This window comes from Gobius niger (genome assembly GCF_951799975.1).
Source record: "Gobius niger genome assembly, chromosome: 14".
NCBI classification, from domain to species: domain Eukaryota; kingdom Metazoa; phylum Chordata; class Actinopteri; order Gobiiformes; family Gobiidae; genus Gobius; species Gobius niger.
The window spans coordinates 32,977,019-32,993,659 of NC_136865.1; the positions used below are offsets into that span (position 1 = coordinate 32,977,019).

A 16,641-nucleotide genomic window follows, 5' to 3' on the forward strand; every position below is an offset into this window, starting at 1 on the left:
TGTAACAAAAATGAGTTGAATGCCCAACAAAAAAATGCTGGAAAACAAATCAGATGACATGAGGAAAAAGCTCCTCTCGGTTCAGGCGGGAGTTAAGAGGTTAACAGTTGGATGACAGTTGCTAACCGGTAGCATGCTAACGTCTTGAGCAGCTTAAACACAGACTCTCTTTGATGTGTTCATTTAGTCTTCCAAGTGAAGCCGATCCTTAGTAAATCCTGCTGTTCCCAACATGTGCAACACCTGCAGTGGCGCCTCTGGCCTCTAGGGGCACCAGTTACTTAGCGCTGCTTTAAGTCGACACTGATGAGAATAAACGTGTCTCTTTTCTCCACAGTCGACCCGGCCGGGCTCGTGGCCAACATGACCGTGAGTACCTCCTCCAAACAGGGCCACTTTATTCTGCTCGGATGTAGAGTTATTACCTGATGTCCAGTTTAATCAGATGTAAAGTTATTCCCTGATGTCCAGTTTAATCTGATGTAAAGTTATTCCCTGATGTCCAGTTTAATCTGATGTAAAGTTTTTCCCTGATGTCCAGTTTAATCAGATGTAAAGTTATTCCCTGATGTCCAGTTTAATCTGATGTAAAGTTATTCCCTGATGTCCAGGTTAATCAGATGTAAAGTTATTCCCTGATGTCCAGTTTAATCTGCTGTAAAGTTATTCCCTGATGTCCAGTTTAATCGGATGTAAAGTTATTCCCTGATGTCCAGTTTAATCTGATGTAAAGTTATTCCCTGATGTCCAGTTTAATCTGCTGTAAAGTTATTCCCTGATGTCCAGTTTAATCTGCTGTAAAGTTATTCCCTGATGTCCAGTTTAATCTGATGTAAAGTTATTCCCTGATGTCCAGTTTAATCAGATGTAAAGTTATTCCCTGATGTCCAGTTTAATCGGATGTAAAGTTATTCCCTGATGTCCAGTTTAATCTGCTGTAAAGTTATTCCCTGATGTCCAGTTTAATCAGATGTAAAGTTACTCCCTGATGTCCAGTTTAATCAGATGTAAAGTTATTCCCTGATGTCCAGTTTAATCAGATGTAAAGTTATTCCTTGATGTCCAGTTTAATCAGATGTAAAGTTATTCCCTGATGTCCAGTTTAATCAGATGTAAAGTTACTCCCTGATGTCCAGTTTAATCAGATGTAAAGTTATTCCTTGATGTCCAGTTTAATCAGATGTAAAGTTATTCCCTGATGTCCAGTTTAATCAGATGTAAAGTTATTCCCTGATGTCCAGTTTAATCAGATGTAAAGTTATTCCCTGATGTCCAGTTTAATCTGATGTAAAGTTATTCCCTGATGTCCAGTTTAATCAGATGTAAAGTTATTCCCTGATGTCCAGTTTAATCCGATGTAAAGTTATTCCCTGATGTCCAGTTTAATCTGATGTAAAGTTATTCCCTGATGTCCAGTTTAATCAGATGTAAAGTTATTCCCTGATGTCCAGTTTAATCGGATGTAAAGTTATTCCCTGATGTCCAGTTTAATCTGCTGTAAAGTTATTCCCTGATGTCCAGTTTAATCAGATGTAAAGTTATTCCCTGATGTCCAGTTTAATCAGATGTAAAGTTATTCCCTGATGTCCAGTTTAATCTGTTGTAAAGTTATTCCCTGATGTCCAGTTTAATCTGATGTAAAGTTATTCCCTGATGTCCAGTTTAATCAGATGTAAAGTTATTCCCTGATGTCCAGTTTAATCAGATGTAAAGTTATTCCCTGATGTCCAGTTTAATCCGATGTAAAGTTATTCCCTGATGTCCAGTTTAATCAGATGTAAAGTTATTCCCTGATGTCCAGTGCAGGGAAGCCGGGCAGAAGAGCCGTCCGTACCTGAAGCAGAACCTCCCCAAGAGGCTTCACTTCGCCAACAGCCGCCGCATCGAAGACGTCAACGTCCTGGTGACGCCGCGGTGGCTCTTCGAGAGGTGGGTCCAGAGCGGGACTGAACCAGGTCTAAAGAGGGTCAGAGCTGGACTGAACCAGGTCTAAAGAGGGTCAGAGCGGGACTGAACCAGGTCTAAAGAGGGTCAGAGCATCAGAGCGGGACTGAACCAGGTCTAAAGAGGGTCAGAGCATCAGAGCTGGACTGAACCAGGTCTAAAGAGGGTCAGAGCATCAGAGCTGGACTAAACCAGGTCTAAAGAGGGTCAGAGCGGGACTGAACCAGGTCTAAAGAGGGTCAGAGCGGGACTGAACCAGGTCTAAAGAGGATCAGAGCATCAGAGCGGGACTGAACCAGGTCTAAAGAGGGTCAGAGCATCAGAGCTGGACTGAACCAGGTCTAAAGAGGGTCAGAGCATCAGAGCTGGACTAAACCAGGTCTAAAGAGGGTCAGAGCGGGACTGAACCAGGTCTAAAGAGGGTCAGAGCGGGACTGAACCAGGTCTAAAGAGGGTCAGAGCATCAGAGCGGGACTGAACCAGGTCTAAAGAGGGTCAGAGCATCAGAGCTGGACTGAACCAGGTCTAAAGAGGGTCAGAGCATCAGAGCGGGACTGAACCAGGTCTAAAGAGGGTCAGAGCGGGACTGAACCAGGTCTAAAGAGGGTCAGAGCTGGACTGAACCAGGTCTAAAGAGGGTCTGAGCATCAGAGCGGGACTGAACCAGGTCTAAAGAGGGTCAGAGCTGGACTGAACCAGGTCTAAAGAGGGTCTGAGCATCAGAGCGGGACTGAACCAGGTCTAAAGAGGGTCAGAGCGGGACTAAACCAGGTCTAAAGAGGGTCAGAGCATCAGAGCTGGACTGAACCAGGTCTAAAGAGGGTCCAGAGCGGGACTGAACCAGGTCTAAAGAGGGTCAGAGCTGGACTGAACCAGGTCTAAAGAGGGTCAGAGCGGGACTGAACCAGGTCTAAAGAGGGTCAGAGCATCAGAGCGGGACTGAACCAGGTCTAAAGAGGGTCAGAGCATCAGAGCTGGACTGAACCAGGTCTAAAGAGGGTCAGAGCATCAGAGCTGGACTAAACCAGGTCTAAAGAGGGTCAGAGCGGGACTGAACCAGGTCTAAAGAGGGTCAGAGCGGGACTGAACCAGGTCTAAAGAGGGTCAGAGCATCAGAGCGGGACTGAACCAGGTCTAAAGAGGGTCAGAGCTGGACTGAACCAGGTCTAAAGAGGGTCTGAGCATCAGAGCGGGACTGAACCAGGTCTAAAGAGGGTCAGAGCGGGACTAAACCAGGTCTAAAGAGGGTCAGAGCATCAGAGCTGGACTGAACCAGGTCTAAAGAGGGTCCAGAGCGGGACTGAACCAGGTCTAAAGAGGGTCAGAGCTGGACTGAACCAGGTCTAAAGAGGGTCAGAGCGGGACTGAACCAGGTCTAAAGAGGGTCAGAGCGGGACTGAACCAGGTCTAAAGAGGGTCAGAGCATCAGAGCGGGACTGAACCAGGTCTAAAGAGGGTCAGAGCGGGACTGAACCAGGTCTAAAGAGGGTCCAGAGCGGGACTGAACCAGGTCTAAAGAGGGTCAGAGCATCAGAGCGGGACTGAACCAGGTCTAAAGAGGGTCAGAGCGGGACTGAACTAGGTCTAAAGAGGGTCAGAGCTGGACTGAACCAGGTCTAAAGAGGGTCAGAGCATCAGAGCGGGACTAAACCAGGTCTAAAGAGGGTCAGAGCGGGACTGAACCAGGTCTAAAGAGGGTCAGAGCAGGACTGAACCAGGTCTAAAGAGGGTCAGAGCATCAGAGCGGGACTAAACCAGGTCTAAAGAGGGTCAGAGCATCAAAGCTGGACTGAACCAGGTCTAAAGAGGGTCAGAGCATCAGAGCGGGACTGAACCAGGTCTAAAGAGGGTCAGAGCATCAGAGTGGGACTAAACCAGGTCTAAAGAGGGTCAGAGCATCAGAGCGGGACTGAACCAGGTCTAAAGAGGGTAAGAGCGGGACTGAACCAGGTCTAAAGAGGGTCAGAGCATCAGAGCGGGACTAAACCAGGTCTAAAGAGGGTCAGAGCATCAGAGCGGGACTGAACCAGGTCTAAAGAGGGTCAGAGCATCAGAGCTGGACTAAACCAGGTCTAAAGAGGGTCAGAGCATCAGAGCGGGACTGAACCAGGTCTAAAGAGGGTCAGAGCATCAGAGCGGGACTAAAACCAGGTCTAAAGAGGGTCAGAGCGGGACTAAACCAGGTCTAAAGAGGGTCAGAGCTGGACTGAACCAGGTCTAAAGAGGGTCAGAGCTGGACTGAACCAGGTCTAAAGAGGGTCAGAGCATCAGAGCGGGACTAAACCAGGTCTAAAGAGGGTCAGAGCGGGACTGAACCAGGTCTAAAGAGGGTCAGAGCGGGACTAAACCAGGTCTAAAGAGGGTCAGAGCATCAGAGCGGGACTAAACCAGGTCTAAAGAGGGTCAGAGCGGGACTGAACCAGGTCTAAAGAGGGTCAGAGCATCAGAGTGGGACTAAACCAGGTCTAAAGAGGGTCAGAGCATCAGAGTGGGACTAAACCATGTCTAAAGAGGGTCAGAGCATCAGAGCGGGACTGAACCAGGTCTAAAGAGGGTAAGAGCGGGACTGAACCAGGTCTAAAGAGGGTCAGAGCATCAGAGCGGGACTAAACCAGGTCTAAAGAGGGTCAGAGCATCAGAGCGGGACTAAACCAGGTCTAAAGAGGGTCAGAGCTGGACTGAACCAGGTCTAAAGAGGGTCAGAGCGGGACTAAACCAGGTCTAAAGAGGGTCAGAGCGGGACTGAACCAGGTCTAAAGAGGGTCAGAGCATCAGAGCGGGACTAAACCAGGTCTAAAGAGGGTCAGAGCGGGACTGAACCAGGTCTAAAGAGGGTCAGAGCTGGACTGAACCAGGTCTAAAGAGGGTCAGAGCTGGACTGAACCAGGTCTAAAGAGGGTCAGAGCTGGACTGAACCAGGTCTAAAGAGGGTCAGAGCATCAGAGCGGGACTAAACCAGGTCTAAAGAGGGTCAGAGCATCAGAGCGGGACTGAACCAGGTCTAAAGAGGGTCAGAGCATCAGAGCTGGACTGAACCAGGTCTAAAGAGGGTCAGAGCGGGACTGAACCAGGTCTAAAGAGGGTCAGAGCATCAGAGCTGGACTGAACCAGGTCTAAAGAGGGTCAGAGCATCAGAGCTGGACTGAACCAGGTCTAAAGAGGGTCAGAGCATCAGAGCTGGACTGAACCAGGTCTAAAGAGGGTCAGAGCGGGACTGAACCAGGTCTAAAGAGGGTCAGAGCTGGACTGAACCAGGTCTAAAGAGGGTCAGAGCGGGACTAAACCAGGTCTAAAGAGGGTCAGAGCTGGACTAAACCAGGTCTAAAGAGGGTCAGAGCATCAGAGCGGGACTGAACCAGGTCTAAAGAGGGTCAGAGCATCAGAGCTGGACTGAACCAGGTCTAAAGAGGGTCAGAGCGGGACTGAACCAGGTCTAAAGAGGGTCAGAGCTGGACTGAACCAGGTCTAAAGAGGGTCAGAGCGGGACTAAACCAGGTCTAAAGAGGGTCAGAGCTGGACTAAACCAGGTCTAAAGAGGGTCAGAGCGGGACTAAACCAGGTCTAAAGAGGGTCAGAGCGGGACTAAACCAGGTCTAAAGAGGGTCAGAGCGGGACTAAACCAGGTCTAAAGAGGGTCAGAGCTGGACTGAACCAGGTCTAAAGAGGGTCAGAGCTGGACTGAACCAGGTCTAAAGAGGGTCAGAGCATCAGAGCGGGACTGAACCAGGTCTAAAGAGGGTCAGAGCTGGACTGAACCAGGTCTAAAGAGGGTCAGAGCGGGACTAAACCAGGTCTAAAGAGGGTCAGAGCTGGACTAAACCAGGTCTAAAGAGGGTCAGAGCGGGACTAAACCAGGTCTAAAGAGGGTCAGAGCGGGACTAAACCAGGTCTAAAGAGGGTCAGAGCGGGACTAAACCAGGTCTAAAGAGGGTCAGAGCTGGACTGAACCAGGTCTAAAGAGGGTCAGAGCGGGACTGAACCAGGTCTAAAGAGGGTCAGAGCTGGACTGAACCAGGTCTAAAGAGGGTCAGAGCTGGACTGAACCAGGTCTAAAGAGGGTCAGAGCATCAGAGCGGGACTAAACCAGGTCTAAAGAGGGTCAGAGCATCAGAGCGGGACTGAACCAGGTCTAAAGAGGGTCAGAGCATCAGAGCGGGACTGAACCAGGTCTAAAGAGGGTCAGAGCTGGACTGAACCAGGTCTAAAGAGGGTCAGAGCATCAGAGCGGGACTAAACCAGGTCTAAAGAGGGTCAGAGCATCAGAGCGGGACTAAACCAGGTCTAAAGAGGGTCAGAGCATCAGAGCGGGACTGAACCAGGTCTAAAGAGGGTCAGAGCGGGACTGAACCAGGTCTAAAGAGGGTCAGAGCTGGACTGAACCAGGTCTAAAGAGGGTCAGAGCGGGACTGAACCAGGTCTAAAGAGGGTCAGAGCGGGACTGAACCAGGTCTAAAGAGGGTCAGAGCGGGACTAAACCAGGTTTAAAGAGGGTCAGAGCATCAGAGCGGGACTGAACCAGGTCTAAAGAGGGTCAGAGCTGGACTGAACCAGGTCTAAAGAGGGTCAGAGCATCAGAGCTGGACTAAACCAGGTCTAAAGAGGGTCAGAGCATCAGAGCGGGACTGAACCAGGTCTAAAGAGGGTCAGAGCGGGACTGAACCAGGTCTAAAGAGGGTCAGAGCGGGACTAAACCAGGTTTAAAGAGGGTCAGAGCATCAGAGCGGGACTGAACCAGGTCTAAAGAGGGTCAGAGCTGGACTGAACCAGGTCTAAAGAGGGTCAGAGCATCAGAGCTGGACTAAACCAGGTCTAAAGAGGGTCAGAGCATCAGAGCGGGACTGAACCAGGTCTAAAGAGGGTCAGAGCTGGACTGAACCAGGTCTAAAGAGGGTCAGAGCATCAGAGCGGGACTAAACCAGGTCTAAAGAGGGTCAGAGCTGGACTGAACCAGGTCTAAAGAGGGTCAGAGCGGGACTAAACCAGGTCTAAAGAGGGTCAGAGCGGGACTAAACCAGGTCTAAAGAGGGTCAGAGCGGGACTGAACCAGGTCTAAAGAGGGTCAGAGCGGGACTAAACCAGGTCTAAAGAGGGTCAGAGCTGGACTGAACCAGGTCTAAAGAGGGTCAGAGCATCAGAGCGGGACTAAACCAGGTCTAAAGAGGGTCAGAGCTGGACTAAACCAGGTCTAAAGAGGGTCAGAGCTGGACTAAACCAGGTCTAAAGAGGGTCAGAGCGGGACTGAACCAGGTCTAAAGAGGGTCAGAGCTGGACTAAACCAGGTCTAAAGAGGGTCAGAGCGGGACTGAACCAGGTCTAAAGAGGGTCAGAGCTGGACTAAACCAGGTCTAAAGAGGGTCAGAGCATCAGAGCGGGACTAAACCAGGTCTAAAGAGGGTCAGAGCATCAGAGCGGGACTAAACCAGGTCTAAAGAGGGTCAGAGCTGGACTAAACCAGGTCTAAAGAGGGTCAGAGCTGGACTAAACCAGGTCTAAAGAGGGTCAGAGCATCAGAGCGGGACTAAACCAGGTCTAAAGAGGGTCAGAGCGGGACTAAACCAGGTCTAAAGAGGGTCAGAGCATCAGAGCGGGACTGAACCAGGTCTAAAGAGGGTCAGAGCTGGACTGAACCAGGTCTAAAGAGGGTCAGAGCATCAGAGTGGGACTAAACCAGGTCTAAAGAGGGTCAGAGCGGGACTGAACCAGGTCTAAAGAGGGTCAGAGCATCAGAGCGGGACTGAACCAGGTCTAAAGAGGGTCAGAGCGGGACTAAACCAGGTCTAAAGAGGGTCAGAGCGGGACTAAACCAGGTCTAAAGAGGGTCAGAGCATCAGAGCGGGACTAAACCAGGTCTAAAGAGGGTCAGAGCTGGACTGAACCAGGTCTAAAGAGGGTCAGAGCGGGACTAAACCAGGTCTAAAGAGGGTCAGAGCTGGACTGAACCAGGTCTAAAGAGGGTCAGAGCTGGACTGAACCAGGTCTAAAGAGGGTCAGAGCGGGACTGAACCAGGTCTAAAGAGGGTCAGAGCTGGACTGAACCAGGTCTAAAGAGGGTCAGAGCGGGACTGAACCAGGTCTAAAGAGCATCAGAGCGGGACTGAACCAGGTCTAAAGAGGGTCAGAGCGGGACTGAACCAGGTCTAAAGAGGGTCAGAGCTGGACTAAACCAGGTTTAAAGAGGGTCAGAGCATCAGAGCGGGACTGAACCAGGTCTAAAGAGGGTCAGAGCATCAGAGCTGGACTGAACCAGGTCTAAAGAGGGTCAGAGCATCAGAGCGGGACTGAACCAGGTCTAAAGAGGGTCAGAGCTGGACTGAACCAGGTCTAAAGAGGGTCAGAGCGGGACTGAACCAGGTCTAAAGAGGGTCAGAGCGGGACTGAACCAGGTCTAAAGAGGGTCCAGAGCGGGACTGAACCAGGTCTAAAGAGGGTCAGAGCTGGACTAAACCAGGTCTAAAGAGGGTCAGAGCTGGACTAAACCAGGTCTAAAGAGGGTCAGAGCATCAGAGCGGGACTGAACCAGGTCTAAAGAGGGTCAGAGCTGGACTGAACCAGGTCTAAAGAGGGTCTGAGCATCAGAGCGGGACTGAACCAGGTCTAAAGAGGGTCAGAGCTGGACTAAACCAGGTCTAAAGAGGGTCAGAGCTGGACTAAACCAGGTCTAAAGAGGGTCCAGAGCGGGACTGAACCAGGTCTAAAGAGGGTCAGAGCTGGACTGAACCAGGTCTAAAGAGGGTCAGAGCGGGACTGAACCAGTCCCAGAACAGTCCCACAACAGTCCCAGAACAGTTCCACAACAGTTCCACAACAGTCCCACAACAGTCCCACAACAGTCCCACAACAGTCCCACAACAGTCCCAGAACAGTCCCAGAACAGTCCCAGAACAGTCCCAGAACAGTTCCACAACAGTCCCACAACAGTCCCAGAACAGTCCCAGAACAGTTCCACAACAGTCCCACAACAGTCCCAGAACAGTCCCACAACAGTTCCACAACAGTCCCAGAACAGTCCCAGAACAGTCCCAGAACAGTCCCACAACAGTCCCACAACAGTTCCACAACAGTCCCAGAACAGTCCCAGAACAGTCCCAGAACAGTCCCACAACAGTCCCACAACAGTCCCAGAACAGTCCCAGAACAGTCCCACAACAGTCCCACAACAGTCCCACAACAGTCCCAGAACAGTTCCACAACAGTCCCAGAACAGTTCCAGAACAGTCCCACAACAGTCCCACAACAGTTCCACAACAGTCCCAGAACAGTTCCAGAACAGTCCCACAACAGTCCCACAACAGTCCCAGAACAGTCCCACAACAGTCCCAGAACAGTCCCAGAACAGTTCCACATCAGTCCCAGAACAGTCCCAGGACAGTCCCAGAACAGTTCCAGAACAGTCCCACAACAGTCCCACAACAGTCCCACAACAGTCCCACAACAGTCCCAGAACAGTCCCAGGACAGTTCCACAACAGTCCCACAACAGTCCCAGAACAGTTCCACAACAGTCCCAGAACAGTCCCAAAACAGTCCCAGAACAGTCCCAGGACAGTCCCACAACAGTCCCAGAACAGTCCCACAACAGTCCCACAACAGTCCCACAACAGTCCCAGAACAGTCCCACAACAGTCCCAGAACAGTTCCAGAACAGTCCCAGAACAGTCCCAGAACAGTCCCAGAACAGTCCCACAACAGTCCCACAACAGTCCCACAACAGTCCCAGAACAGTTCCAGAACAGTCCCAGAACAGTCCCACAACAGTCCCAGGACAGTCCCAGAACAGTCCCAGAACAGTCCCACAACAGTCCCAGAACAGTCCCAGAACAGTCCCAGGACAGTTCCACAACAGTCCCAGAACAGTCCCAGAACAGTCCCACAACAGTCCCACAACAGTCCCAGAACAGTCCCAGGACAGTCCCACAACAGTCCCAGAACAGTCCCACAACAGTCCCACAACAGTCCCAGGACAGTCCCAGAACAGTCCCACAACAGTCCCACAACAGTCCCAGAACAGTCCCACAACAGTCCCACAACAGTCCCACAACAGTCCCACAACAGTCCCAGAACAGTCCCACAACAGTCCCACAACAGTCCCAGGACAGTCCCACAACAGTCCCAGAACAGTCCCAGAACAGTCCCAGAACAGTCCCACAACAGTCCCAGAACAGTCCCACAACAGTTCCAGAACAGTCCCACAACAGTCCCACAACAGTCCCAGGACAGTCCCACAACAGTCCCAGAACAGTCCCACAACAGTCCCACAACAGTCCCAGAACAGTCCCAGAACAGTCCCACAACAGTCCCACAACAGTCCCACAACAGTCCTAGAACAGTCCCACAACAGTCCCACAACAGTTCCAGAACAGTCCCACAACAGTCCCACAACAGTCCCAGAACAGTCCCAGAACAGTCCCACAACAGTCCCACAACAGTCCCAGAACAGTCCCAGAACAGTCCCAGAACAGTCCCAGGACAGTCCCAGAACAGTCCCACAACAGTCCCACAACAGTCCCACAACAGTCCCAGAACAGTCCCAGAACAGTCCCAGAACAGTCCCAGAACAGTCCCACAACAGTCCCACAACAGTCCCACAACAGTCCCAGAACAGTTCCAGAACAGTCCCAGAACAGTCCCACAACAGTCCCAGAACAGTCCCAGAACAGTCCCACAACAGTCCCAGAACAGTCCCAGGACAGTCCCAGAACAGTCCCAGAACAGTTCCAGAACAGTCCCAGAACAGTCCCACAACAGTCCCAGAACAGTCCCAGGACAGTCCCAGAACAGTCCCAGAACAGTCCCAGAACAGTCCCAAGACAGTCCCAGAACAGTCCCAGAACAGTTCCAGAACAGTCCCAGAACAGTCCCACAACAGTCCCAGAACAGTCCCAGGACAGTCCCAGAACAGTCCCAGAACAGTTCCAGAACAGTCCCAGAACAGTCCCACAACAGTCCCACAACAGTCCCACAACAGTCCCAGGACAGTCCCAGAACAGTCCCAGAACAGTCCCACAACAGTCCCACAACAGTCCCAGAACAGTCCCACAACAGTCCCAGAACAGTCCCAGAACAGTCCCAGAACAGTCCCACAACAGTTCCACAACAGTCCCAGAACAGTTCCAGAACAGTCCCACAACAGTTCCACAACAGTCCCAGAACAGTCCCAGGACAGTCCCAGAACAGTCCCAAAACAGTCCCACAACAGTCCCAGAACAGTCCCAGAACAGTCCCACAACAGTTCCACAACAGTTCCACAACAGTTCCACAACAGTCCCAGGACAGTTTGTTTCACGTGTCCCTGTTCTCGCAGATATCCCGGATCCCTGAGGTTTTGCTCTGGTGGAAACCACGGCTGGGACAACGATGCGGAGAGCATGCACGTGAGGAACAGACCTGACCTGAACCTGAACATGAACCTGAACCTGAACCTGAACCTGAACCAGACCTGAACCTGAACCTGAACCTGAACCTGAACCTGAACCTGAACCTGACCCTGAACCTGAACCTGAACCTGAACCTGAACCTGAACCCGATCATCTCCCGAACGGCCGTTTCCTTCTGATCTTGAGGACGACGTCTCGCTCGGCTCTTCATGAACGATGGAGGTTTTGAACTGAACTGTTTCTCTGTTTCTCTGAAGGCCATGTTCCTGAGCTACGGCCCCAAGTTCAGAGCTCGCACTGAAGTCCAGCCCTTCTCCAACATCGAGCTCTACAACCTCATGTGCGGTCAGTGCTGAAAACTACTCTCCTGAAACAAATAACACACTCCACGATCCAGTAACACACTCCAGAGTCAAGTAACACACTCCACAATCAAATCAACTTTATTCATCCCAATGGGCAGTTCTGTTCACTGCTCTCTGGTCATAAAAAACAGTAAATGGAGACACATACGACCATATACGGACGTCCTGAACTGGGACTGAAAAACAGCCCTGGACTTTTTATTTTTATTATTTTTTTGATCGGCGTCATCAGCAAAAAGAGCGGGAAAGGCGGTCGCAGAAACAGAAGCAAAATCATGAATATAAATAATAAATAATAATGGTCCCAAAACTGAACCTTGTGGTGCACCATACTCCACGGAATTCCTTTTGGATTCATGTTTTTTTCTATACTGGGCTTTACCCAAATCTAAAAGCTTCTCGACTGGAGAGCAAAGGAAAGCTAAGGCCTACAGAAGTGATGGTAACTTTTTGTCACGTCATTTTTGTCATATTTTTGTTGTTTTAAAAAAAAAAAAAATTTCTATCATTTGTTCGTGATTTGGCATGTTGTGTTTTTCTCATGTTTTTGTAGGTTTTTGTCTGTGTTTTTCTCATGTTTTTGTCCGTGTTTTTCTCATGTTTTTGTCCGTGTTTTTCTCATGTTTTTGTCCGTGTTTTTCTCATGTTTTTGTCCGTGTTTTTCTCATGTTTTTGTAGTTTTTTGTCCGTGTTTTTCTCATGTTTTTGTCCGTGTTTTTCTCATGTTTTTGTCCGTGTTTTTCCTCATGTTTTTGTCCGTGTTTTTCTCATGTTTTTGTAGGTTTTTTTGTCCGTGTTTTTCTCATGTTTTTGTAGGTTTTTTTGTCTGTGTTTTTCTCATGTTTTTGTCCGTGTTTTTCTCATGTTTTTGTAGGTTTTTTTGTCTGTGTTTTTCTCATGTTTTTGTCCGTGTTTTTCTCATTTTTTTGTAGTTTTTTGTCCGTGTTTTTCTCGTGTTTTTGTAGTTTTTTGTCCGTGTTTTTCTCATGTTTTTGTAGGTTTTTTTGTCTGTGTTTTTCTCATGTTTTTGTCCGTGTTTTTCTCATGTTTTTGTAGGTTTTTTTGTCTGTGTTTTTCTCATGTTTTTGTCCGTGTTTTTCTCATGTTTTTGTAGGTTTTTTTGTCTGTGTTTTTCTCATGTTTTTGTCCGTGTTTTTTCTCATGTTTTTGTCCGTGTTTTTCTCATGTTTTTGTAGGTTTTTTTGTCTGTGTTTTTCTCATGTTTTTGTAGGTTTTTTTGTCTGTGTTTTTCTCATGTTTTTGTCCGTGTTTTTCTCGTGTTTTTGTAGTTTTTTGTCCGTGTTTTCCTCATGTTTTTGTAGGTTTTTTTGTCTGTGTTTTTCTCATGTTTTTGTCCGTGTTTTTCTCATGTTTTTGTAGGTTTTTTTGTCTGTGTTTTTCTCATGTTTTTGTCCGTGTTTTTCTCATGTTTTTGTAGGTTTTTTTGTCTGTGTTTTTCTCATGTTTTTGTCCGTGTTTTTCTCATGTTTTTGTAGGTTTTTTTGTCTGTGTTTTTCTCATGTTTTTGTCTGTGTTTTTCTCATGTTTTTGTCCGTGTTTTTCTCATGTTTTTGTCTGTGTTTTTCTCATGTTTTTGTCCGTGTTTTTCTCATGTTTATGTCCGTGTTTTTCTCATGTTTATGTCCGTGTTTTTCTCATGTTTTTGTCCGTGTTTTTCTCATGTTTTTGTAGTTTTTTTGTCCGTGTTTTTCTCATGTTTTTGTAGGTTTTTTTGTCCGTGTTTTTCTCATGTTTTTGTTGCTTTTCCAGCACATTTTTGTTTTGTTTTCATCCTCTTTTTCTCGCTATTTTGATGCTTTTCCTTTTAGCTTTTAGATTTGGGTAAAGCTCGGTTAAGGCGGGACCGGTGGCCCTTCTGTGCTCTTCCAGAATGGACATGTGGCCGGTCCGCCCCCAGAGGCATCAGAGTAAAGTGCGACCGCAACACATGGTTTTGTCGACCCAAACTCGAGTCTTTTGGACGACTCTTTCCTTCCAGAGTGAGACGAGGTCTTCAAAACGCACACCAGGAATCTGACACTTTGACAATGTGGTTCAGACGGTTCTGATTTTCCACAGACCGGCGTCAAACCAGCAAATAAAAGAAAAGGTTAAGACGCTTTCAATAAAAGAATGATAAAAGTTAAATATTTGCTGATACATTAAAAGAGTTCAGTTTCCTCATCAGGCGAACTCGCTGATGTCCACGTTTCACACTTTGCTCTGTGTTTTTATCAAGTCATAGAGAGGAATCAAAAACAGTCCCCGAGTGCTTAAAAGAGTCGACCTTTTCCACCCCCTCCCCGTGGATGAAGCTCGGTTTGGGGCTCTCTGGATTCCTCCTAAAGTCAACAACAAGCTCTTTAGTTTTTCTCACATTTAAGTCCAGAAAGTCGTCATCGCAGCCCTGGATGAAGCAGAACCAGGATCAGTGTCTGCTCCGTGAAGAAGGGTCAGTAATGTAATAATGTAGCTGCTCTCATGGACAGACCGTCTGTGTACATGATATAGAGCAGGGGTCGGAAACCCGCGGCTCGAGTAGGGCTGAAACAACTAATCGATTAATCGACAACTAATCGATTACTAAAATAGTTGTCAACTATTCCAGTAATCGATTAATCGTTTTCTAGTAAACACAGACTAAAATAGAGCAAAAAAGACATGACAGTTATGTATTTTGGATGAAAACCTACTTTGTTTTTTAAAGTGAGGGTCTGCAGTGTTTTGTACATCGTAAATTTCATAAATATCTGTCTTTGGCTCGTCCAGTCAAAGCAGAATTAGCACAAAGAGCCTCGTACAAACGTTTACTTTAAGTTTACTCCATCAACATGTCCTCAAGCGGCGCCACTTTAGCTTCATGTGGTCAAAAAATTGAAAAAAATACTATTTCCATGCACTTTTCACTAGGGCTGCTCGATTATTGAAAAAATAATAATCACAATTATTTTTGTCATGATTGAAATCACGATTATTCAAACGATTATTTGTTGCCTTTAAAAAAATCCATCAAAAAAGTGACAAAAATCCAGCAAAAAAGTGACAAAAATCCATCAAAAAAGTGACAAAAATCCAGCAAAAAAGTGACAAAAATCAATCAAAAAAAAGACAAAAATCCTTCAAAAAAGTGACAAAAATCCAGCAAAAAAAGTGACAAAAATCCATCAAAAAAAGTGACAAAAATCCATCAAAAAAGTGACAAAAATCCATCAAAAAAGTGACAAAAATCCATCAAAAAAGTGACGAAAATCCAGCAAAAAAGTGACAAAAATCCATCAAAAAAGTGACAAAAATCCATCAAAAAAGTGACGAAAATCCAGCAAAAAAGTGACAAAAATCCAGCAAAAAAGTGACAAAAATCCATCAAAAAAGTGACAAAAATCCATCAAAAAAGTGACGAAAATCCAGCAAAAAAGTGACAAAAATCCATCAAAAAAAGTGACAAAAATCCATCAAAAAAGTGACAAAAATCCATCAAAAAAGTGACAAAAATCCATCAAAAAAGTGACGAAAATCCAGCAAAAAAGTGACAAAAATCCATCAAAAAAGTGACAAAAATCCATCAAAAAAGTGACGAAAATCCAGCAAAAAAGTGACAAAAATCCAGCAAAAAAGTGACAAAAATCCATCAAAAAAGTGACAAAAATCCATCAAAAAAGTGACGAAAATCCAGCAAAAAAGTGACAAAAATCCAAAAATTAGAAGAAAAAAAAATGAAATAAAAAAAATAAAAATTGGGAAAAAAAAATAAAAATATTGAAAAAAAAATGTATAATCGATTTTTTGCGATTATGCTAATTTTGTAATCGTTTACTGTTGTAATCGAAATCGTAATCAAATTTCGATTAATTGCACAGCCCTACCTTTCACAGCCAAGCGATTAAATCGATTAATCGTGAAAATAATCGGTCGATTAATCGATTACCAAAATAATCGTTAGTTGCCGCCCTAGCACCGAGTATCTCTACAAGGAGAACCGGTTCTGCTGAGTTCTAATCCATCAGAACCGCGCGACTCCTTCATTAACAACGCCTCTTCTTGATCCGCTTTGCGCCGCAGCCTCTTTATACCATAAACTAGGGCTGTGCAATTAATCGAAATTCGATTACGATTTCGATTACAAAATTAGCATAATCGCAAAAAAACGATTATAATTTTTTTTTTCAATTTTTTTCCCCAAATTTTTTAATTTTTGGATTTTTGTCACTTTTTTTTGATGGATTTTTGTCACTTTTTTGATGGATTTTTTTCTTTTTTTGATGGATTTTTGTCACTTTTTTGATGGATTTTTGTCACTTTTTTGATGGATTTTTTTCTTTTTTTGATGGATTTTTTTCTTTTTTGATGGATTTTTGTCACTTTTTTGATGGATTTTTGTCACTTTTTTGATGGATTTTTGTCACTTTTTTGATGGATTTTTTTCTTTTTTTGATGGATTTTTGTCACTTTTTTGATGGATTTTTGTCACTTTTTTGATGGATTTTTTTCTTTTTTTGATGGATTTTTGTCACTTTTTTGATGGATTTTTGTCACTTTTTTGATGGATTTTTTTCTTTTTTGATGGATTTTTTTCTTTTTTGATGGATTTTTGTCACTTTTTTGATGGATTTTTGTCACTTTTTTGATGGATTTTTGTCATTTTTTTGATGGATTTTTGTCTTTTTTTGATGGATTTTTGTCACTTTAAAGGCAACAAATAATCGTTTGAATAATCGTGATTTCAATTATGACAAAAATAATCGTGATTATTATTTTTTCAATAATCGAGCAGCCCTACCATAAACCTGCAGAGAGAGGAAATATACTTCTCACCTTTTTCACCCCTGACCCGTTTTCATGCCTGAATAACAGCTCACAACAAAAAAAGAAGAACTATGAACTAGTTATTTTTGGAACTATGGACGAACTAGTTCATTTTGAAATGTGTGAACTGAACTTGGAACTAGTTGATGTAGAAAA

General features: G+C 46.1%; 1 protein-coding gene across 1 annotated transcript in view; it reads left to right on the forward strand.

Annotated features, from left to right (window-relative positions):
* The window catches only part of LOC306973772 (venom phosphodiesterase CdcPDE), a gene marked incomplete at both ends in the record, with an annotated part of 119,284 nt that overhangs the window by 42,445 nt on the left and 60,198 nt on the right, over positions 1 to 16,641 (forward strand). The window contains 4 exons of the mRNA XM_079570765.1: positions 338 to 369; positions 1,802 to 1,929; positions 11,245 to 11,314; positions 11,575 to 11,662. Coding sequence (XP_079426891.1) covers positions 338 to 369; positions 1,802 to 1,929; positions 11,245 to 11,314; positions 11,575 to 11,662 — 318 coding nt within the window. The remainder of the gene's footprint in view (positions 1 to 337; positions 370 to 1,801; positions 1,930 to 11,244; positions 11,315 to 11,574; positions 11,663 to 16,641) is intronic.